General features: G+C 43.0%; 1 protein-coding gene and 1 non-coding gene across 9 annotated transcripts in view; both read right to left on the bottom strand.

The window, feature by feature from the left end:
* ADHFE1 (alcohol dehydrogenase iron containing 1) overlaps positions 1-25013 on the bottom strand; it is a 30444-nt gene extending 5431 nt beyond the window's left edge. Inside the window, exons 1-13 of one of the 8 annotated variants that reach the window (XR_006720355.2) lie at positions 21912-24184; positions 20211-20248; positions 18217-18263; positions 16786-16839; positions 16454-16608; positions 16111-16307; positions 14493-14570; positions 13170-13275; positions 11082-11234; positions 9240-9338; positions 6516-6594; positions 6250-6346; positions 3520-3677 (exon numbers count right to left, since the gene is read on the bottom strand). Coding sequence is in view for 7 of the 8 variants with exons in the window: in XM_010970643.3 (XP_010968945.1) it covers positions 3520-3677; positions 6250-6346; positions 6516-6594; positions 9240-9338; positions 11082-11234; positions 13170-13275; positions 14493-14570; positions 16111-16307; positions 16454-16608; positions 16786-16839; positions 18217-18263; positions 20211-20248; positions 21912-22003 (1353 nt within the window). In the remaining variant the exon portion in view is untranslated. Of the gene's footprint in view, positions 1-3519; positions 3678-6249; positions 6347-6515; positions 6595-9239; positions 9339-11081; positions 11235-13169; positions 13276-14492; positions 14571-16110; positions 16308-16453; positions 16609-16710; positions 16840-18216; positions 18264-20210; positions 20249-20351; positions 21882-21911; positions 24185-24306; positions 24898-24920 lie in introns of those variants that run through there. The other 7 variants (XM_074354853.1, XM_010970645.3, XM_010970643.3 and 4 more) reach the window with 7 other exon arrangements.
* Positions 19649-19723, bottom strand: TRNAV-AAC (transfer RNA valine (anticodon AAC)). Its single transcript has one exon. It is a non-coding gene; the product is annotated as a tRNA-Val (tRNA).

Genomic DNA, 25013 nt, shown 5'->3' with positions numbered 1-25013 from the left:
CTACATGCAGTAACCCTTCTGGCAATGTTCTCTGCAGGAACCAGTATATCCCTCTCACTACCTTAAATCCTGTAGCTACTAATAAGTGACGATTAATCTGCTGCATTGGTGAAATCCTGAAGTTGCCATAGCATTCCTATAAAATGTCCACTGCTGCCAAACACAAAACAAAACAAGAAAACCGAACACCTAAAAAAAAGCCAGTTCTTCAACTGCAAAACAGGCAAGCTTATTTCTAAGATTCCTTTGAATATCCCCCTTCCCCCACATCTCTGTCTCTCTCTCTCTCTATGTATATATGTTATCTCAAATTGACTTCAACGTTGAACTAGTGCCAGTTAATGAAAATTAACTATTCTTCTCCTAATCATGAAAACATGATCAAAGGGAGGGAAAAAAAGGCAACATACACATTGGGGCCGCTTTATGAATACAGCTTGAGGAAATCCTGGCTTCCTATTTATAGACATGACTTGTATTCGAAAGAGTCAATTCACCTTGCATCTTTTGTGAAACTAAGAAATTGGTTTTGTCTAATTAAGGTTCTGTTATGTGTGATTTCCCAGTATGACATGTGCACTGAGGCATTCGGAGTAATACCTAACTAACTTGCTATTTTAGTGGATGGTCTTGAATGTTAGTCTGAATTTCTTGCTGTTGGGAACAGCTTTTGAAAGTGGAAGTCTGAGCACAGTAGAATTAAAACCGTCAGCACCTGCCAGTCTGTGCTGATGGCTGGAAGATCCATTGCCACCAGCAACTAAATGGCCAAGAATGTCACCCAGTTTCATATGAAAATCATGAATACCATTCTTGGAGGCTGATCAACACAAAGCCCTGAATAGTTTTCCGGGCTAAACAAGAAGAACTTTTCAGAAAACCCCTTGAAGAGTGGACACTTTTGCTGGGACCATGCTATAAGAGCCAGAGGCTACATCAAAATCGTGGTGACCACTTGGTCTCTGGTGTCCCTGGACAGGTTTTCATGACTCCTTATCATTGGCTGAGTCCTACTGAGTCTAAGGAAATTGCTCAAAAAGTGGCCATATTCAGCCATTAAGCTCAAATGGACAGAAGATTTAGGGGGAGAGGGTTACAGGTAGTGCCTATTTAAGATGTTGGCTAGCCCACGCTAGGTGCTGTAGAAAATGGTTGAGCAAAACAGACAGGCTCCTGCCTTCATGGAACTTTAAATCTAGTAGGCTTAGATAAAATAACTGTGATGGTCATATTTTTTATTTGGACCCTTGGACTTACGGGTTAGGACTATGAGTTAGAACTAGGGGGTCTGCTATACTTTGAGACTCCCCCTTTTCTCACTCACTTGTATTTTTGAATGCAGCTGAGTTCGCTGGGCCTGACTCTAAGTCAGGGAAACCGGTGGGTCATGGGGCATGTTTGGTTTGTACATAGGAAAATCAGGGGGTTCAACACACACATCCAGATTGCTGTTTTTCCTTAAAAATCTCAAGTTCTGCCAACACTGGGACCTGAATTTATGCTTGGTGATAATAAACTGTAGCTAACAAGCTGCTCACCCAATGAGATGGGTCATGTGCTTTCCAGTTCATCAAAGTCCCCACCACTCCCTGTTGCCTTAAATTACTTTGTTCATTGCTAGGATCCACCTGGTAGATATGGACAGATAAGGCTGTGAACCCAATCCATACAAATATTATCTAAAGTGAGTGGTGAGGTCTTCAGCACTCAAGCACTTGCTTGCTGGAGAAGAAGCCAGTTTGAGGCCTGTGCTTAACTGGAGTGGACTGAGGGAAAAGCACTGCCATGGGTGGTGAGCAGGATGCTGTGTGAGTGGATGTTCTCACTGTCAACTCTGCTTCAGGGTCAGGGATGGATACAGGAACTTTGGGCAGAAGTGCCTTATCCTCATATCCTCATAGTGGTTTTTTTTTTAATTGAAGTATAGTTGATTTACAATATTGTGTTAGTTTCCGGTGTAGAGCGAAGTGATTCAGTTTTAAAGATACGGATTTTTACAGATAATTTTCCATTATAGGTTATTACAAGATATTGAATATAGTTCCCTGTGCTTTACAGTAAATCCTTATTGCTTGTGTGTTTTATGTATAGTAGTTTGTACCTGTTAATCCCATACTCCTAATTTATCCCTCCCCCTTTCTTTCCCCTTTTGTAACCGTAAGTTTATTTTCTGTGTCTCTGAGTCTATTGCTGGTTTGTATATAGATTCATTTATATTATTTTCTTAGATTCTACTATAAGTGATATCATGTGATAATTGTCTTTCTCTGACTTACTTCACTTAGTATGATAATCTCTTGTTCCATCCATGTTGCTGCAAATGGCATTATTTCATTCTTTTTTATGGCTGAGTAGTATTCCATTGTGTGTGTGTGTGTGTGTGTGTGTGTGTGTGTGTGTGTGTGTGTGTGTGTGTGTGTGTACACACCACATTTTCTTAACCAATTATCTGTTGATGGGCACTTGGGTTCTTTCTGTATCTTGGCTATTGTTAATAGTGCAGCTATGAACATTGGGGTGCGTGTATCTTTTTGAATTAGAGTTTTCATCTTTTCTGTATATCCTTACAGTGTTTAAGTGATCCTTGCCTTTTCCATTTTGGACAGAGGACTAAGTGAGCACTCTAGGCCTAGTAAGCATGGTGTCATCTCATGACTCTGAACTCTGTGATTTATGGTGAATTACAGTGAACGGGGTCAGCCCATTAGGCTCTGGTACTGTAACATAAGGGTATCGGGTCCTAAATGGAAGAGAGGTTCAATGTCGGATAAACTCTCTTCATGAGAACCTTGAGAGGGGAAACTTTACGTCTATTATGATTCTCCCATATAAAGGATAGTTGCTCAGTTTAAATTCTTTAGGAACATATAAATAAATGAAATAGGACTCGAAGTGATAGACTTATGTAAAGATGTCTGTGTATAAAACACAGTCTCCCAAATATGTTAAAAAGTGATTTTGTAATCATCTTAATTTAAAGGCAGGGGGTGGATATAGCTCAGTGGTAGAGTGCATGCTTAGCATGAACAAGATCCTGGGTTCAATCCCCATTAACTCCATTAAAAAGGTAATAATAAAATTTAAAGGCCATGTCTATTCTTTAAAAAAATAGTAGAAAGTGTAACTTTTTATAATGGAAAATAATAATAGTGGCCTTTTTGGAATAGCTTTACATAGCTTTATAGAGTTCTCTTAAAAGAGCAGAAATGGAGAAAAGTGAAATTCTGCTATACTCAAGATAAATTTAGTTGTTTCTGCCTTAAAGTTTTATAAAGGATCCTTTTGTTACAGTGACAAAGTGTCACACATGCCACAGTTTAATGGAAGAATATAAAGGTGAGGGGGCCTTGGTGCCCTCCCACTGGGGAAAGGGAGAGCTGCTGCCTGGTGTGGAGACCTCAGAGCTTCTGGAGGGCCCTGAGGTTTTCATCTCCTCTCCTAAGATGCTCCACATGGACTGTCTCTCTCCCATAGCTGTGTGCTCCCTACAGGGGAGTGAGGATGAGCAGCATCTCTTACCTGGGGCAGCGTTCCTTTCACTAACGCGGGGATATCAGCCTTGGAGTAACCAATGGCAGCTAAGCCATCGTCAACATCCAGATCGAATAAGAATTTCCTCAGTGTGTCTGCCAGAATGGGCCCAGCATCTGGGATCCTGGCAGTGCGGGTGTCAGCCCCTGGAAGACACAAAGCACTGACTGTCGACAGAGAGGAGGAAGCTGGCGCTGCGTGTGATTCAGTCACAAGACAGCTGAATACGTAACCTCTGTCGGCTCCCTCACTGGAGGACAAGGCACCACTGGGCCTCCACGTGGAAGCAGGCCCAGAGGTCAGCCTTGCAGGAGACAGAAGGGCCAGGCCAGCCCGGAGCCCCAAGAACCTCCACAGAGAAGTCAGCTGGGGGCCTGACTTGGCTCTCACATTTCCAATGGGCTGCTCGCCCCGTGTGTGGTGGGAAGAAGAGAAACAAAGCCAGGAACAGAGGCACAGGAAGGGGACCAAGAAAGATGGCTGGTGTTTGGATGAGGAGGAATGAGCATCCGTGGGAGGAAGCACAGCTTACGTAACTTTCAAGGCTTGGAATTTGCTGACATCTAGAGGTCTCCATGTTCAGTGCCCTTCCTCACAGCAACATCTTAGGAAACGAAGACAAACCCTTTGCAAACACCTTGTGAGACAAGGACCTACAGAAGTGCAAAAACGTTAACTGCCAAAAAGGAGGAAAATGAGAGAAATGTGTAGGTGTGGCCAGGGAAGGAAATATTTCCTCTCTGTAGCTATAAAACTTTTTTTTTGTACTCTGTTGCCAAAGGGCAGGTTCCTTTAAATATATTTTACAGAACCTGTCAGGCAGAGTTAAGAATATGGAGACTCTCAGAAAGCAGTATTTAACATGTAGATAATAATGATATTGTGAACAAGGGAGAGGGTTGCCAAGGGTGGGCGATTTGTAAGGGCAGAATTTGGACATAATTACTAATTAATACACGAAATCATAGAGGCATCAACTTGGAGGAGCCAGGGGGCTCTGCCCTCTGAGTGGCAGTGAAAAGTTCCCAGAGGAAAGGAACTGATTCCAAACCCTTAGCACTCCTGCCTCCATCCATTCTGATTGGACACATTCATTGCTAGGAAGTGAAACACTCTGTAAATGGACTGGCGCATTTTTGACCTATTATCCAAAATGGCTCATGACCGTAGCTCAAGTCCACTTTCTCTGTATGGGTCAAAAAGAGACTGGAATGCTCAGTTCACCTCCATACCGACTTCATCATTCTGAAGTCAGTCCTAACCTTTCTGTTCTGCAACAGAGAGAACTGTGTAATTAATCCAGGAAAAGGCATAAGTAGAACCAGATACAGAGGTAGCTGCGAAGGCAGCTGGGCAGAAGGTGAACCTCGCCTGACAAGAGCAGCCCGTGTTACACGGCAGCGGCTCGAATATGGGTTAAGTGGTGAGGAGACACACGGTGGGGTGTACGAGGGTTTTATGTTCCTGGGATTGCTGCCATAAGACACACTGTCAAAACCTCCAGGCTTTCCTATGAAGTGTTTTAGAGAAAAAGAGAGGATAGGAAAGAGAATACATTGGCCTAAAGCTAAGAAAAATCCAGGATTACATAGGGAATCAAAACACTGAATGGCTAAGTAGGACCAGAATTTCCTATGCAAGGAGAAGGAACCGGGGGTCCGTCTGGCCTGGGCTTTGTCTAACAGAGGACTCGCTTTCTTAGTGATTCTGTGGGTGGCCTAGAATGTCAGGTTTAGGTTCTCCCAGATTTCCCCACTTACCCTACCTCTAGCCTACTATTTGGGCTCCTGCCTATTTACACTGTTTGCGTAGTTACACAGGACCTGGATCCCAACACAGGGCTCAGCAGCGGCCCCGGTCTGAAAGGGGAAAGGGACACAAGGTCCTCGGAAAAGTCGGCACTGTGTTTCCGGCAGCACGTGCTGGGAACCCGAGCCCAGGGCTTCTTTCAGGAACACTCCCGAGTGTGAGAAGTGGGGGTGCAGCGGCCCCTCGGGAAGGATGTCTGTGGTCATTCCCACCGTCTTGCAAATAATCTCTCCAAATGCTGCTGCTAGAAGAGCAGAATGCAGTTTTCTTTTTAGCTTTTCCCTTTCCTCCCTAAACGCAAGTAGGGGACTAGATGTTTTAAAAGTTAGTCAAACACTTAAGTTTCCTTAAAAGAGCTCTTGTATTAGAATAATACCAATATTTTACATAGCATGGAAGTGATCCTAGATAAAACTGTATTTCTTGTAAGATTCAAAAGACACTGTGAGTATCTTATTATAGACATTATTTATTCTACAGAACAGCAAACGAATTCTTCTTTGGGGATCTTTTTATAGTTTCTAGTTTTTTAATTTCTCTATAATTGGGAATTGACTGTTACTTCCTGATTTAGATTCATTTTATTTCCTATTAACCAAAGCAAAAATCACTTATAATATTAATGGTATATAAACAGTTTCACTTTCCTTGGGGATAAAAATAGTGGAAATATTATTACTATAAACTTAAGAAATATTTGGTTCCATTTCACTGTTAATAGACTCTTAGAAACATAAAATTAAAGAATTTTAGTGCTAGGTAGGAATTTGGGCAGGTCACTGACATTTTATTATTAAATTATCTCAAAGCAATATTTTTTGGAATTATCCTTTATGGTTTACCTTCAGAAGCAATCCTAGGAAATGCTCCACGTATGTGGATCACAGACTTACGAGTGATGGTTCATACCCAGTATTTCTGCCATCTCCAGGTGCCGCTCAGGAGACATCTGTGCTGTGAATGTGAACACCGCTGGGGAGGTGAGTACCACAGAAAGGCCATGAGGCTGGAGAGAAACAAAACATGGTGACTGATAGGGCAAAGCTGGTCTTCCACCTGCGTATTCTAAATATTAAATATTCACCCTGTAGTCCCAGCAATCAAGAATTGACAAATACATGTATGGCAACTGCAAGGAATCTAAGACTTAATTAAAGAATTTATTATGACTTTACCACCAGTGGGTGATCCACTTTGTAGTCCTTGGCTTTATATTTCTTCACTAAGCCCGAAATTGGGTAAGACATTCCATGGCTAGGAAAGAAAGAAATTCCTTATGTTGACATACAGATACCAGAAATCCAAGTTAACAGCACAAAGATACTCCTGTGGGAGACCCCTTCACAGTCTCCTGACAATATTATTAACCCACAAAGTTAGACATTCTGTTTTCCTTGATTCCTATGAGGATATATTATTACTCAATTGGTATCTGGTGTATTCATGGACAAAACCTCCAAGATGTTCAAATTCAAATGCTCACAGAATTGTATGCCTTTAAAAAATATTGATGCAGAAGTTGCTCCCCAAGTAGACTGGTTAACCTCATTACCTTGAAGAAATCAAGAATTCACCTTAAAGTTTCTATAATAAACTTCAGGGTATGCATTTTCTATCTTGCTCTGCACTGCCTTCGCAGTGTGTTCCTTCACAAACTGAAGATATCGGTGGGTGTTTTATGAGCCAAGACATACTGCAAGCTAGATCTGCCAGTGATCTGTCTTGCCAATGATTGATACGTCCTTTTAAATGCTACGTACTAATGGGAGGTGAATCATACATGATTATTCCAGCCTGCAAGAAAAGGCACATTGTTTTTTATTTGTGGGTTTTTTTTTTTTTTGGTTTGTTTTAATGGGAAAACTCTTTATATCCTCTAAAGTTCTTAGTGAACACACAGGACAATATAACAGTTTACTAGATGACCCAGAGGATACACATTGTGAGAAGTTAATATGTTTACAATTAATATATTGAAATGAAATACTTTATAATAATAAAATGGTCTATTAAGTCTATTCATGTGGGTTATTGGATGACTTTGTTTTTTATTTTCTAAAAGATTTACATTTCATAGAAAGATGAAGTATTTTGGTGGACTGTATGATTAACGTATCCAAAAAAGATGCCTGGTGTGTGTCATCTTTCTCGAGCCAGATCAGAAGCCATTGGTTCCCTGAGTTGTTGTTGGATACTTAGGAAAGTGCTTTACCTTTTTTGGCTCCACAGTATTCAGAAAGTTATTGCTCAGTGTGCTTTCTCTTTTTTTTTCAGTGTGCTTTCATGACGTGAAAGCGTTCATGTAGCTTTCAAAGTACCTTTCTAATGATATCGAATATTTTAGTTTGATTTCTTTTAATGTTATATATATTCTTTATAGAAAAGAAAAATGATATATAATCCTATTTCCTCAAGATAAACATTATAGAATATTTCCTTCTAGGCTTCTTATGCGTATCTTTAACTGATGATCATATTGTGCATTCAGTTTTAAACATTGCTTGTATTACTTAATATTCTTTATAAACATTTTCCATTCTTCTAGAACATTACTTTTAATGGACTTATTTTATTCTTTGAGTATTGCACTTTAGCTAACCACTCCCAAACTGTTGGGAATTTAGGTTGTTCTTAAATTTTTCAATTATAAATAACATTTAGGTGATATCCTTATAAGGAAATTCTTTGGTCATATCATGATTGTTTAATTAGGCTATATTCCTAGAAGTAAAATCAGTGGGTCAAAGGGTATAAACATTTTCCAAGCTCTGGGGAGATTTTGCTCAGTTGCCTATTAGAAAGGTGGTGCCCGTCTGTGCTCCTGTCAGCAGCAGAGCTTGAAGGTGACCATTTCATTGTACTCGCCCTAGCAAAGACCAAGTCTTAATTCTTTGGGCTCACTAGTTTTCAGTTTTGAAGCAACATACCAATAAAGTTCTGCTCAAACAGATTAATTCTGGGCTATTGACAAATATTCCAACCCCCCTCTTTTTGAGAGATTGGGAGAAAAAAATTCTGTTTGAGGTTTTAAAAATCCATGACACATGGTGAGGATGTGGAAAAATCAAAACCCTCATCCACTGTTGGTAGGAATGTACAGTTGTGCAGCCACTGTGGAAAACAGCCTGGCAGTTCCTCAGAATTTAAACATAAGAGTTACCATATGACCCAGCCATTCCACTCCTAGGTATATACTCAATAGAAATGAAGACATATGTCTACACAAAAACTTATACATGATTATTCATAGCAGCATTATTCGTAATAGCCAAAAAAGTTGAAACAACCGAAATGTCCATTATCTGGTGAATGAATAAATAAAATGTGGTATATCCATGCAATAGAATGTTACTTGGCAATAAAAAGGGAAGAAGTACTGATCATGCATGGATGAACCATGAAGCATTATGCTAAGCTAAAGAAATCAGACCCCCCCCAAAAATCACATCTTATATGATTCCATTTATGTGAAATGTCTGGAATAGGCAAATCCAAAGAGACAAAAAATAGATTGGTAGTTGTTTAAGACTCTAGGGTATAGGAGGATTGGTGGGTGACAGCTAAGGGGTATGGAATTTCTTTTTAGGATGATAAAATGTTCTAAATTTATTGTGGTCATGGTAGCACAACTCTGCAAATATATGAAAACCCATTGAATTGTAAATTTTAAATGGGTGAATGATATATAGTATGTGAATAATATCTCAATAAACTGGTTACCAAAAAGAAAAAAAAATCTATGACCCAATAAACTGGATCTGAATTAGGAAAATGTTCTGGGACCAAAAGTTAAATTTCTTCTTTCTGTAGCATATTTAAATCTTACCACATGTCCCAAAATATACACATTTTAAAAATTTAAGCTTAGGTGAAGTAATAAAAATCTCAAGTTGGCTCACCACAGATGAACACCAGCATTTCCAAAGCCAATGCCAGCAAAAGCACTTGCCAAGTGCATATTAGACCTTGCTTCAAGATCATCAGGATTTCTGACAGCCCTGTGGATGACATAAATACCTAACAATAACACATCAGCACTGGCATTTCCTACTGAATAAAGAGCCGCCTTAGGGAAAGATCTGGAAAAAAAGAAATGCTACTCAACAGGAAGAAAAATTAGGCAAGTTATTCCAATGGCACCTTGTCTTCTAGACAAAATCCAAAGGGAAACATATTTTCTCATCAACGGTTTGAGCAAAGGCATAATAAATACGCTGTCAGGCTGCTCATGTGATAAAAGTGCCAGGGGAAGAAAGCACTGACCCTTGGACTGTGAAAGCTGCTCTAGAAAAGTGCCCCGAGACTCATTCTTCTTTTTCATTTGTCAATGACCTTGACTACGGCTGGGAGTGGACTTAGAGTAAACACACAGAATGCACAGGGCCCAGACTGATTCGTGGAAGTGAGTCCCTGTCGCCTGGGGCTACCTGCAGGCCAAATGAGCCGCCCAGCCATCTTTCTTAATGTGACACCTCCTCCAGCTGGACCCACTGGAGACCTCTCTTGGTATCCGTGGAAACTCCACATGTTATTTTATATTTATTACTTTGGAAGTTGGATGTTATTATAGGACGAGCTTGCTCAGTCGGACCCTAATGCCACTTCAGAAAAGCAAATTCTCAAAGGCCCCTTTCAGATACAGCTCAGCCCTCCAGCTCACCGTCCGCTTGGAAACCCTGCCCCAAGGAGGATGCCTAAGATGGCCAAGAGAGCCACTGCTCACTTGTTTCTTTGTGATTCTGCCTGGACTAAGGGTTCCTGCTATGTAATAAAAGTGCCACAGCCTTTTCCCTCTTTTCATCTGGAATAGGTAGGCGTTTGTGTGTTTTTCCAAAACCCAGCATTAGTTCCTTATCCAGCCAGATGAAATAGCAGATGATAAAGCTTCAGCCTTTCCTCTGTCCATTTGCCCCTCACCTTCCATGGCTGCTCTGCCTTCTTTGCCCGTCAAACACACTGGCTGACCATTATCTATATCCGCTTCTACCCAGTCAAGTGTTCCCTGATGGGCTCTGCGAGCCTGAGGTGGTTCCGAGCCCCCTGCAGCGCTACTACAAAGTGTGGTCCAAGCTGCCCTTCCCAGGGCAGCTTCCTGCTTCAGGCCGGCACCGTGTGCACATATAGCCTAACCCGCCATGTTCCTTCCCTCCCTCCCGTATGACTTCCACTCTGCATCAGTCTTAATGTCTCAGGGTTCAGCTTTCATCTCTAGTTCTGTCTTTGCTCTCTCAGGAGCCTCTTGTGGCTATGTCATGCATGAATCTTTCAAAACCTTTTAGGGATAGACAACTCTACACATTTATGTCTTAAATTTAGTTGATGTCCATTTGCTCACGGGTGGATCCCGAGTGCCTCTGGACAGAGCCTGATGGGAACGGCCAACATCTGTCCCGTAGTTCTCATTTCTGCCCTTGGTAGCCATACCTCAGAGGACATCTCCCTGCGCCCTAGCTTTGGTTTTGAGGCTTTGAAGACTAAACCTTCTACCTGCATCCTTCATAGATTAGGTGCTCTTATGTTGTCTCTCGTGGCTTTTACCTTTTCAGATCGAAGGATCCGACTTTCATCTGTCCCCACAGGGCTCCCTCCAGAGGCTGCTGGTCTCTGGTGCTTCTCTATGTACAGTGACTGATTTTGTAGGTGAACAGGCTCAGGACATTTTAGGATGTAGTGTGCCACATTTTACACAAGGGCAAAAAGTGGTTTTTCTGTTCTGTTTCTGTCCCCTCTGGGTGACGTACCTCTTCAGATACTTGGCAACGATCTGCAGCGCGTGGACTGCCCAAATGTCACTGATTGGGTTGCTGCCTTGGTAGGCCGGCCGAGTGATGGGATTTGAAGGGCAGGGGCTCCGCATGTGGTAGGGGAGGGCAGTGTAGGACTCCAGGGCATGGCTAACAAAGAATATTTAAAACACACAAGTTGAAAGCATTCTATTCCTCCTTCCCTCCATTCAGATCACAAACTGTCTCAGAAAACTTGGACTCACTCCACTGTGGATATGCTGTGTAGCACTGATAATCACAATACGTTCCAGGAATCCACCTCTTGTCCATGACAATTATCGCTTATTACAGAAATTAACACAGTGAAGTTGGTGTTAACAGCACTACAGCATTTTTGACCATTATGCATGAAGTTACATACGGTCCCTTTGTAGTGCCAATGCATCTTTATGATATTGAGTTTTTAAACATTAAAGTCATGAAGAAAAGCACTGAATCTAAACAATGACTTCCTTGTAAAGCATATTTACCATTTTATACCTTGCATTGATCAAACACTGTATTACCCATCCAAGAAGGGTCACAGTTACACTAACCTCCTATAAGAGGACAGTGCAGGGGTTCGCCCCCCAGCTGTAAATTCTGGCACCAGACCTTCTCACTGCGGGTCTAGGGGGGAGCCACCATCCTCCCTGTGATTCTAAGATGCGGGTAACTAATAGTCATCTTCATGGTGCTGCTGTGAAAATGAAGTTGACATATGTAACGTACTTAGCGTGGTACCAGCATTTTGTAAGACTTACTATTCACCATTATTATTAATTCTTAGTCTGAAAAAAAATTTAATTATTTTTTCTTACATGCCCTAATTTCAAGGTGGGCTATTTCAAGAAGCTTCAGACTTTCCTCCACCTGCTGGCCTGCCATGAATTCTAGCTATTCAACTGCAGGAAGTGAGGATAAACACAACCATCTAGATGAACGATTCACTGGGAACACAATATAACATGAACTATTTTGTGGATGAGATACAGTTATCAGTCTTAGAAAGGAGAATTTACTCTCTTTTACATATAAGAAGCAGATAACACCTTTTGAACAAAGCATTACAACTTCAAGAATTAGTTGGTGGACGAAAGCTATGGGTTTGTGTTCTAAACAGGAAACCTGGGCAAGGCAAGAAGGAGGTGTCCACGTGGGGCGTACGGGGTGGTGATGAGTTCTCCAAGGTGCAGAGTTGAAGCTCTGTCCTGCTGTGCATCTTGATTCTGGGCCCAAGAGCAGATTTGTCTTTCAGGGGCAGAGTCACCGAGCTGAACACAAAGAATCTGTGTAAAACCTGGAAATCTGATGATATTGATTAACAACCAGAAATAAAACCGCTGAGGGGGACAGACACCTGAGTCTTCTAGACTGCATCTCTTCTCCCCATTGGCAAGTCCACTGGATGCCAATTTACGATCAGAAGGACCCCAGAGCCCTAACAAGGGGAACTGCTTCTAAGGTTTAATATGTGGGTGTGTCCATCTTCAGAGCAGACCACTGGGCCTCAGGCCAGGCTCCTCAGGCAAGGTGTTCTCTCCCGTGGTCAGTCCTTGGCGGGGCCACTGCTATCACTCTCCTTTCTTCTGAGCCCACTCCTCCGTCACTGACAGCAAAGTCTTTGGGTCTGTGAGTCATTCACTTTGCTTTGGTCTATTATATATTTATTATGCAGTGAGCCTATCCAGCTCAGGAAGGGCTGGCTCCCTCCCCTGCCCTCTTCGTGTGGCTGCAGCCCTGAGCGTTCCCTGGTGAGGGCAGTAGAGGCAGGGGTGTGGGTCTGAGACGCTGCATGCCAGCTTCCACTGCTCCTCACGACATCTCTGTGGGCGCAGCTGTGGCTGGGCCGGTCCATCCTGAACAGCAGGTCTGTGGCTCACCCAGGACCTCACCTCACCTCGACAGCTTCAGCATTTTCATCCAGCAACGGGGATAATGACAACCAAAGCTGGGGTTGCTGTGCTGTGCTAATCATGACTGACTAGCAAGTGCATTCAGCAGTAAGATACTGTCCATCGGCCTGGGTGCTGAAAAAGCCCTCCAGATGGCAGTGGTACCTACCAAAGCACATCGAAGCCGCTGTTGGCGACCACCCGCTCGGGCATGTGCAGGGTGTGCAGAGGATCAATCAGGCCCAGTGTGGGTTTGATGGCTCGCGAGGCAATACCTAAGACAGGGATTTTCAACAGAGGCTAGAGGTATGGGTACAGTTTTGTCAAAAATTAAATAACTTTAGGGTAACAAATTATCCTAAAAAAGTAAAAATATGAGATAAGATTCATTCTCATGTAGGCAGGCAGCAAGGAGCAGTGGAAAGAGATCTGGAGTCAGAGACCTGGGTTTTTCAAGAACCTGGGTTCTTGCAGTTTACAGGAGCCTGTCTCTTCCCAGTTCCAGGTGGAGTGATGTCACTGACTATGGTGGAGTATTTACCCTACACAAATGCTACAAATCAGGGCTTATTTACTCACTAAAGTCCAGAGATCTGGTTTACTAGCACACCACTGGTCTGGGTCCTTGCTCTGTGACTTACTGCATGTCTCTGAGCCTTTCTGGGTTCTAAGATTAGACTAGAACACAGGGCCTCCATCCCTACCAGAGCTGTTGTAAGGATCATAATGGATAACATGATGGGAAAGTCTCTAAAAAAATGTAAGGGAGAATTTAAGTGTTGGTTACTATTTTTATCATCTTTAACAATGTCAAAGGGTCAAGTAATTTAATTTAAAAAGAGAAGTTACTATGAATGTGCAGTTTGGTGTCAATTTATTGTGCTACAAAGGCCTGGAAGAAGGAGACTCAAGAGGAGGGACGTTTCTCACCATAGCTGAGAGTCACACAAGAAGATGGAGTAAAGATGACAAAGAAGGGAGAAAGCAAATAGTGCTTCCTTGCGAATGGGGCTGGAGGGGTTGACTGGGAAGGGCCATGAGGGAACGTTCTGGAGCTGTGGGAATGTTCTGTATCTTGATTGGGGTGGTGGGTACATGGGTGTGTGTATCTGTCAAAACTCATCAAACCAGACTCTCAATGTGTATGCACTTTATTGTATAAAAACTCATTTCAATAAAATTGAGTTAAAATGTTAACAAGATGTCTGAGAAAGGGACTAACCGTTCATCATTGATATACAGTCACTGACCCAGGCAGAAAAATGGCCAATCAAGATTCATGGCATTTCAGTTTGCTTTTGTAGGTAATTCTTGAAAAGAAGTATATTGGACTGCTTTATATTTTTGTATGTATTTGGGAAAAGAAAGTGTGTCTACCCTTTCCTTAACTCTGTAACTCATTGAATTTTAAACATTAGGATTAAAGAAAAGAGGGTGGAGTTGAATGGTAAGAGAGAGAATTAAAAAAAAAAATTATGGACAGAGTTCTTACCAGTTTTTACTTTCAAGTGTTCGTAGTCAAAAATGGCAACTCCGGTAGTTTCACTCCCCGTTCCTGAGGTAGTTGGGACTTGAACAAAAAAATATTAATTTTAGCAAAGCATCTAAATAAAGGTCAGTGGAGATTCTTAATCAGCCTCAGGAAATAAGGAGCAGAGTTAGAGCAGAAAGCTTTGCTGCCCCATTTGCTCACCTGATGTCTGTGTTTGTATTAACATGCATGTATGCTTAACGTGTATGGCTGTGTCTGCATTAACATGTGTGTACCAGGCCTGATGCCTGTGTCTGCATTTAATGTGCTGGCATCCATGTCTAATGTGTGTGCGTGATGGTAGTGGCTGCATTAATACACATGCATGTTTAGCATGTATGATGTCCCTAGCTACATTAACATGCATATATACCTAACATGTATGTGTGCTTGATGTGTATGGAGGTCTGTATCTGTGTTACCATGTATGTAAAGTCCGTAGCAGCACTAACATGCATGGATACTTAACATGTATGTATGACACCCGTTATCTGTATTACACATATGTGTTTAACATGCATGTGTGATGTCTACTTCTGTATTAACAGGAGGAGCTCTGGGAGCCTTGGGTTCCTCCAGCGCCAGAACTTAAGCAGCTGCAGCTGGGTATTCAAACGCAGTCCTCTCGGCATCTCTGGTAAGAAAACTCACATTCGCCGTCTCTAAAAGACATCTTTATTCCCTCTTGGCAGCAATCACAGTAACGCCTTGCCTTTGCTGGGCTCTGCGGTTTTGTGGTTCTGTCAAGTTTCTAAACTTTACTAATCACCCCTCTGTGTGATGCTGACACGGTTTCACCAGAGGGTCCCATTTGCCAGACATCAATTATGCTGCTCCCTGCTGATTACTCATTCATGTCAAAGCAGTTCATCTCCCATCCACTTACTCCTGTCCCAGCACAAGGCCCATTCACAGTGGGGGCAGGAGCGGGAAGGAAAGAGAGGACAAGACTTTAAACTGATATTTTTCAGTTAGTGCATTTTAGCTATAAGGCTTTAAACAGTAATATGCTGACAGCCATGAAATGGGAGGGAAGAAAAGACCGAAAGATCCCAGGGTCAGTGCGGAAGAGACGAGCTGCCCTGGCTTGGATTTGCGTGTCTGTGCCCTGGGCGGCCACAGAGCAGATGTCACCCAGAGTGAGGAGGCCATGCTAGCCACACGTCCCTGGGCAGAGACAAAGCCCCAGGTCAGCTGAAGAGCCATTATGAGGAAGAAAGGGTTGAGTCGGCACCAGAAAAATCATAGCGAATGTTCCTCTTAAACTTCTGGCAAAATGGGACAAAACAGAGAGGGGCTCAGAAGACAAACCTGCTGACAGAGGGACCTAATAAATGTAAACGGTAACCTCTGCAAACTTTCCTACCAGTGACCCAAAGTGTCTCTGTCTGTGCAATAATGAAGATCAGGATTTTAAACATGAGTGATCTGCTATCTCTTCTGATCTCTAAATAAGGCATTATACTGAAATGAAGAACTCAGAAAGCTTTGCAAACGTACACCCTAAAATAACTGGCATGCATTTTCCTAAGGCCTTTGCCCACTGCAAAATGAAACAGAGAGATCCAAAAGTCTTTACCTGCAATCAGAGGCCTAAGAGGCACAGTCACAGGCTTTCCCTTCCCAATGGGGGCGTTGACATAATCTAGGAAATCGGAGTGCGGGCTGGATGCATACAGGTTAGCGGCTTTACAGGTGTCCATGGTGGAGCCACCACCCACAGCAACGTAGGCATCAAAAGCTCCCTTTTTGGCAAATTCAACAGCTTCCATGAAGCTTGGAAAAGGGAAAAGAAAAGCCGTTAATGTCAGGTTTTTCAGGATTAAATTGCCACGCCATTCAATAAGGCCTGGGGCAAGTTTTAAGCAACCCTGAAATGTTTTGGTTTCCACTTGAAGTAAAGAACAGCAATAAAAGAATACCTTCTGTCGGTTGGTTCCACCCTCACACTATCATACAGCTTAAAGTTGATGCCATTCTTCACGAGGGAATCCATAACTGTCTTCACAGGAGGGAGCTGGGAGAGGTTCTTGTCTGTCATCAGACAAACGTTTTTAGCACCCATGTTCTGTAGGTCCTACAATAACAAAAAGAGTTTATAAGTTGGGTTTGATTGCGCTAAAAATGTCATAGACACTTCTGGCAAACTTAACATTGAGTCCAAAACAAAGGACTCAACTGTTGTCCATTTGTGCTTGTTTTTAAATATATGTAACATTTATAGTAGAAGCCTGTAGAAATCTTAAACACTTGCCATGCCCACTTCCTTTGTAACTCCCGCTCCGTATCTAATATTTGAAACAGCCATCTGAAAACAAAAAAAGATTTAGGTGAGGGGTGTTTAGAGTTGGTCATTTCATTTCTAAAACCCTCAAAATAGTTCCCATTGTCTAGAAAACGAAGTGCATATTCCCCAGCATGGCCTTCACGTCACCACCATCTGGCCTCACACTCATCATACTTCTTTAAGCAAATGCTGGTTCCAGTCACACTGGAATTTTCCCCAATACATCATAATCTCTCAATTGTTCTCTCGGCTTGAAATGCCTGTCTCTTCTTGCCTCCACATCCAAATTAACTTTCAAATATCTTCTTATTTTCCAATTTAATTGTTGTTGGAATTTATTCTTTATTTTTATTTTTTCCCCCTTCATTCACTCATCCAAATGTTCATCTATCCAGCCACCCTTGCATGTAGGTATGCATCCATCCATTCAACCATCCATCCATCCTCCTGTCCAACCTACACTACTGAGTGTCTGCTATGTACCAGGCACTGTGCAAAGCTCTGGTAATACAACTATCAACAAGAGAAACATGGCCTCATAAAGTTTACAGCTGAGAGAGAGCTTTTACACTGATGGATGTTGGGTTGCTTTTGGCCTGAAGACAAGTTTTGCTTGGTCCATGTTATGTTTAAGTTTCTTTTCTTCCTTTTTTTTTCTTTGGTTTGGATAATAACTCTTATTATCCAAATAAAAAAAAAAGCCAGCGTGACCATCTGGATTTCTCTCTCTTGCATAATTGGGCAGCACAGAGCCTGTGTTCTGAAGTGGCAGCAGCCACGTGGGGCTGGGTACAGGCTGCACCCTTCACATAGGCCTGTGCTCGCAGTGAACTCAGCACTGCCCTCACTTGGACTGCTCCTAGAATGATTAACTCAGGCTTCTGGTCACATTTTAATTTATGACTCTTGAACTAGAAGGAGACGGGGATTTAAGCAAATGGTTATGTAATTACACTATGATAAAAATTCATCAGAATTAATTGTTCCCTTATACTGGCTTCAACAGATTTCTTGGACGCCTTTGGGGATTGTTATAATTATAAAACTAAAGAAGATATATCACACAACTTATAAATTGTAGAGTTTGTAGAACTGGGAATTTGCCCAATTTTAATGGCTTATTGGCTTTATTTTAATAGAGGACAGGATTCTAGACATTTCTCATTACTGATAACATACCAGAAAATTTACATTCCATTATTCTATTAGGTACTATTATCTTAACAACCTATTAAATCCTAACAAGGTACTTTGTTTAACAGGTGCTGATCAAATACTGAGACTAGGGAACATCAATTAGTAGCAGATTTCAAATGAGATAATAATGCATTAGCAAAATACTCTGGTTGTACTTTTTCAAGTCATTCGTAAAACAAAGAATGAATTGAGTCAACCTACCTCAAAGGCATAATCTGTTGTTTTCCCAGAAGGTGAAAGTCCAGGAGCTGGAAATGTAAAAATAAGCATCAGAGTAGACCTCAAAAACAAAGCAAAAATATTGTTATTTGAGAGTAAACTGGTATTTCAGCAGTGAACATAAATATTTCCCTTGAAGCCTTACCTGAAATACATTTTTCAGGTTTCCTTGTTGCCTACCAGATTAAAATTAAAACCTGCATTTTAAGAGAATGTAATGCTAACTTGATGCAGATTGTGTGAAAATAGTTACTTAAAACCTTTTCGCCGTTGAAATTAAACTATACTTTTGAAAACATGATGTGTAAAAATCCACTAGAAAAAAATCTAGACTTGAGTTCAGTTATTGTTAGAGAAGAGCTATTAGTAAACTCATAAATTACAGTCCTGCTTACACTTCTTATAGCAACTGTGATAATTTGTTTAAATTAAGATTTTTTTCCATGGAGGTTAATTATCACAGTAAGATATTTATATTTCTCAAGCTTACATATCAACTAATTAGTTTTCTTTGGGTAATTTAATACAAATTTTTATAAACTGACATTTCTTTGCAAAGTATCAGGTTTAGTTATGGCAGAAATGATTTGTCATATTGGGACAACACAAGAAGGCTGTACTTAATGGATTTTATCTTTGTTTTCATCCACTTATTTTTATCAGTCTTGGTCAGTCATAAGATTGAAAAAAGTCTACAGAACAATTTTCACGACCTTTTTTTTTTTTTTTTTAAAGAAGAAGAGATCACAACTATCAGACAAAAATCTACCTTCAGTAGAAGTATCCTTAATCATAATTTGAATTTCTTTGATATCTATAGGCTTTAAAGAAATAATCTATTACTCCTGTTACTAAAGTTTAGGAAAAGACATAAATTGGATACTGGAAAACACTGAGATTATGTCTCTAAATGATGAATTTTATTGCCCCAAATAGGAAAATTATGTATCTTTGTTGAAACCAATTAAGAATTGCAGAAAATCCGCTGAAGACAAAATTCTGCACGTGTCCCTGAGGGCCTAAGAGGCAGGGCAAGCTTCTGCTTAGTGATGGCTGTCAAGGACCAGGAAGTCCCCTGGCTGGTCCTGATGGATGAGTCACTCTCTGGGCAGGAAAAAGTCCTCAGTTAGTTATTCTATCTGTTCTGCTCCCCAGCAGGCTTCTTTATGGGTTTCTGCTTAGGATCCTGTCTGTGCAGGTCCCTCCTTTCCATCCCTTACTGCTCTGTTTAGATTTGACCTTTTCTCCTAAGAGGTGAAATCAGTTTTTGTGTCAGTATAATTCATGTGACATTCTGAGGACATGCTGAAGCTACAGTGAGCTTCCTGCTGCTCTGTGGACAATAGAGTTGGTAAGGATTAAGACATTTGTAGGAACTGAAAACTTTGTCATTTAAAAATACATATTTTATTCATGGAGGTACTGGGGATTGAACCCAGGACCTCATGCATGTTAAGCCTGTGCTCTACCACTGAGCTATACACACCCCCTTATTTATAATTATTAAGAAATAGAATGTTGTTTTAAAAATTGATACAAGCAAATTTTTTCCTTCTGGGAACCACATTGTTCTTTAGCTTCTTTTCTGAGATGTACTAGGACTTTCCAGAGATCTCATCTTGATTAATTCTGTTTGAATTCAGACAATCCTAAAATCCTATTCGTATCACCATTTTTAGCTTTGGTAAGTAATTCTATTTAAAATAGAAAGGCATTATAAATAGCATTAAATATACATTTGAGCCAAACACATAATCAGTAACAGATTCATAATTATACATAATATAAATATGGTATAATACATATAATTATACATAATATAATTAGAACTACATATTACCAATTTCAAGTAAAAAGGCAACTATTTTCATCCATCTTCCTCTCACATGCCTTGATTTTCTTGCTTTACACTTTGCCCAAATTTACTGGCAACAGTGGGAAATGAAATTGTGGCTAAACACAAAATGTATTATTACCTTGGGAGTAAGTATGAGAATGACCTGGGCATTGGCATCTAGGGAAAACAAAGAGGGGAAAAAAAAATAAGAAAGAAAGAAAGAAAAAAATGTATTGTGAAACCAGAACACCAAACGATAAGAAACCTTAAAGGAACTCACATTGCATCCTAGTCTTAAGATGCTACCAAAGTAGTAGCTACTGGTAAACACTGCACCATAGAAAAAGCCAGAAATCACCATGGACACTAAGTTGACTCAGAGGCTCTCCAGCGTTGTAGGCTCATTCTTTTACACTTAAGCAATCAATAGTCGATGCCTGCGGGGAGCTGAGATAAGCACTCTGGGGCTGCAAGTAAGTTTGATGGGGACTCAGCTCTTACTAGGCTTGGGGCTTTGACCCAATGTTAACTACTCGCATCTCATCCCCCTCACCCCTTTCTCCTGGAACTTTCCTTGTAGTTTCCGATTGTCTTCAGGGTGTTTGGCTTTTCTTCAAAATGGCTCTGGGCCGGGTGCTCCGGAAGCCCTCAGCGGGCTTGCCAGGTCACTGCCTCGCGCCCCCGTCCTTCCTCGGCTCCGCCGTGTCCCCTCCGCAGCCCCACCCTCGGTGTCCGCCCTCACCAGCCGCCTGAATTGCCATCACATCCATATCTTCAGATTTTCCACGTCCTCCTGTTTCTAGACGGTCCCTCCCTTGGCTTCTGCATCCCTTCCCTGTCCTGGCGTCCTCCTATTTATTAAACAGTCCCTTCTCCGGCTTCTCTTTCTGCGGCTCGCTGTCCCTTGGAGCCTCGCAATAGGTTTACGTTTCTCTCTATTGCTCTGGGGACCCTGTCGTAGTGGGGTCCAGTAGGTACGTGCGTGCACACCACCCCCTCCCTCCCCAGCCCTGCCTTCAAATCTGGAATGAAAACATCTGAGAGGGAAAAGGGAGAAGGAAGGAAGGAAGGAAGGGCGTTAACTCAATGATGGTCAAGATCTCAAAAATGGTGAATTAAGTCAAAACCGGCGCGGGCCGGTGTGAGCGCCACCGTGAGTCGAGGCTGCCATCTCGTGGGCACGGCTGGAAACGCCGCGTGGAAGAGTTCCCGGGAGCATCCCGGAGGGCCTGAGCACCCGTAGCTTCCGCAGGGAAAAAGTAGGCGAGGCCCCGGCGCCGTTCTTAACAAGGCATTACTTTCGAGGTCTTTCCCAGCCCTCCAAGGACAAGAAAAGAGACCCAAAGGAGGGATAAATCCAAACTCGAAGCTTTCCAATGAAGGGCCATGGGAGCACACACTTCCTTCCACTCATCACCCCTTCTCTTCTTATATTTTTCAAGCTCTTGCTACCTTAGTCCATCATTTATACTTATTTGTGGTTTGAATCCCACCCACTCTTGCCTTCCTGGGACCTCCATCTGTCCTAGCCTCCCCCTACTTGATCCTTGTCATCATATTTAAACAAGACTTTCATGCTTAAAACTCACAACCTCCTGTCCCCTCCCATTTGCCCACCTTTTAGTTTTCTCCTCCTGGCCTCCATCTGCTGACTCCATTTCCTTGCCTCCCACACATTCTTTTACCCCCTGAAATCTGGCACCTGTCTCTACAAGTCCCTGCTCTCCAGCTGTCCCCTCTCTTCCCAGACCTCCAGCGCCTTGCTCTCACAGCACTGAACTGGGCACCCTCTCCTTGGGTAGGTGAAACACTCTTCTGGCTCCCAAGACTCCCTACTCACCTGGGTGTCCTCTGATTGTTCTTTCTCCAGCTCCTTTTCCACTCTGCCCATTCCTTAAATGTTGGGTTCTGTCCTGGGCTGCTGTCAGTCATTCTGACCCTCCATCACCCTTCATAGTCGACGATGCATCAATGCCCCAATCTGGTTCTGTGGATTACTATGGAGTTCTTAATTGACTTCTCTCGGCTCCACCTTTGCCACCTCTTTCCCCCACACTGTGGTCAGGGGCATATTTCCAGTGATGTCACTTGCTAGTTTGGAAGTACTTCGATGGCTCCCCATAAAAATTCAGACTTGGCCCTGTTTCCCTGGCCCTGCTCACTTCTCCAGCTTGGCCCTCTTCTTGCTCCATCTCTGATGTTGAGCTCCTAGAAAATCAACTTTGTTCTTTTCATTGCATGGGCCACAAACTCTCTCTCTTGCCTCCAGAACTTTGTCCTTGTTATTTCCTCTGCTTGGAACATACTTTCCCCTCTCTTCTCCCAGGGAACTAGTGTTCTTTCTCATGTCAGTCAGATGTCATTTCCTCTGGGCAGTCCTCCCCAAGGCCTGAGGCCCTGGGGGACACCCTTTCTCTGTAGTCCATTGTACCCAAGTCTCCCTCCACATTAAAACTGTGATCACACTGTATTGCTGGTGCTCTGTTTCTATCCGCCTCTGGATTATAAATTTTGTGACGACAAAGCAAGATCTGTCCTTTTTCCCAACTTTATTGGCAGTGGCTGGCATAGTGCCAGGCAGGCACAAAATAAATCTTTAATACTAAATGAATGAATGAGTAAATGAACAAATGTAGACATTTAAAATCCCTTGACCTTCCCTCTTTTTCTGGTGTGCCAAGACTCAGAGCCTGACCTGGGGCCGGGAGAATGTGCTGTGGGCTCCCCCACCTTCTTAGGATGGTCGGAAACCACTGACAGGCTTCTTGTGCTCCCCCCAAGAAGCAGAGCAAACCATGGTTAGTGCAAGCCTCTCATCTACCCACTTCTGGCTCTGGCTCTGGCTCGTTTATTCTGGCTTCCCTCCTAGTGTCACTGATAACCTGGCCATGCTCTTGGCAAAGGCCAAACCTCTCCCTTGTGCACTAAACCTCAGCCTTGCTCAGCTCCTCCAAACATCACTAACAACACTTCTTCCTTTTCTCTCGTGCCTCTTCAAAATTCCCTCCCCAAAGATCTTCATCAGCATGAAAATGTTATTTCCCCCAGGTTATATCAACAAACAATCCAGCAACAACTTTCTCTTGTCCCTCTTCCCTCTCCCACTGCCGCCCCCACGCCTCTCCTTCCCTCCAGCTGACTACACCTGCTCTCTCTAATTTCTCTTCTCTCATCCTCTCCAGAACCTTTTCCAATGAGCTTTGTCCTGTGACTCCACTGAGAAACTTACACAGTCACTCATAACCTCCACCCAGTACTAATATACCACTCAGGTCTCAGTTCAGACCTGTCAGTGGCATCCTCCCTTTCACTCCCTCCTCCCTGGAAATACTTTCTTCCCTTGGTTTTCAGGAGACAACTCTCTGGTTTTCTTCTTACTGCACTGGCTTTCTTTTCATGCTCTTGACTCTAAATGCTGGCGGGTCCCAGTGTTCAGCCTGTGGATGCGTCTCTTCCCTCCGCGCTCACTCCCTTAGTGATCTCACCTGGTCCCATGGCCCTGAAGACCCTCTATGCTGATGACTTCTACTTTAATCTTCCTGTTTAGACCTCTCTGCTGAACTGCAGAATCAACTGCCTTCTCTCAAGCTTCTTCCCTATCCCATCTCTGACCTCTCTCCCTCCTTAATTGGCCAAGGCATTCTTTTTCCCACGAGGCATCTTAAAGTATGTGTTTCACAGTGAGGACTACTGCTTCAATAGCTTTCGAATATCTATAGGACACAATTAAAATTCCTTAGTATAACAAGGACTATGAAGCCGGAGTATCTGAGTTCAAATGATGGATGTGCCATTTGCTTAGTGTATGACACTGGGCAAATTATTTTTCTCCATGACTTTATTTCTTTACCTGTAATATGATGATAATACAGTATTGCATAGGGTTGTTGTAAGGATTAGAACATGTAAAGTGTGTAGGACAGTGCCTGGCACATGGTAAGTGCATGGTAAATGTTAGCTGTTATCTAATTCATGGCCTTTCACCATCTGTCTTCTATCTTCACCTTCTCATGTGAAGGTAAGTCCAGACTTTAACTACTTTTAGATCCTGGAACTGCGACTTTTGCCTCTGGTGCTGCTTTTCCTTTTTGCCTAAAATTCCTCTCTAGTCTCCCTCCTTTCTCCCTCTTTAGCTCCACCTTGTAGTACATTCCCACCCCCCACCCCCATGTTTTCCCAGGCCGACTTGTGCACCTGCACATTCAACAGGCATTTAACAGGCAGCTACTACGTACCTGGCATTTTTGGAGGGGAAGTCAGACGTGTCATAATGTTTATTTTAATACCGTGACTCCCGTACGTGCCAGGGGCGTCAAGCTCTTGGTGATTTCTCACATCCATCTCTCTTCTACACCCTCTGTCCGTTCTGTTCTGCACAGGCCCATTTTGCCCTGTCCCCTCATGCAATTCCCGTTAGACTGTAAACTGCTCCAGTCCTTCGTCTTTGTATCCCCAGCACCAAGAATAGTTTTAGTCACATTACGTACAGCCAATAGGTATATGCTGATCGGATACATGCATTTGTTTTGGTCACTGTGCCAGGCTCTCCACTGCCTGCTTCGATCTGGGACTAAGCAGCCTCCTCTCTGGGCCTTAGTTTTCTCAACCGGAGAACATGCAGAGTAAAAGCGGCCTCACCGCGCAGCGCTTGGCTGCTTGGCACACGGACAGCGCCGGCCCGGCTCGCGCGCAGCGGACGCGCCCTGCGGCACCCCGTCCCCGAGATCTTGAAAGTGACCGGAGGAAGAATGCGCGGGGCCTGGGCGGGTCGCTCCCCGCGGGCTGCGTGGGCACGGCGGCACCCTCCGGTCCCCTGCCTGCCCGCCCGCCCGGCCGACCCCGCACTCACGCTGCGCGCTCCAGTTGCCTCAGCAAGTGCGCTACCCGGGCGCGAGCGGCAGCGGCCATGGCTGCGCGTGGTGTCCTCCTCGCGGCCCCGCCC

Source organism: Camelus bactrianus, chromosome 29, assembly GCF_048773025.1.
Source record: "Camelus bactrianus isolate YW-2024 breed Bactrian camel chromosome 29, ASM4877302v1, whole genome shotgun sequence".
Taxonomy (NCBI): Eukaryota; Metazoa; Chordata; class Mammalia; order Artiodactyla; family Camelidae; genus Camelus; species Camelus bactrianus.
This window is presented reverse-complemented; position numbering and strand designations above follow the sequence as displayed.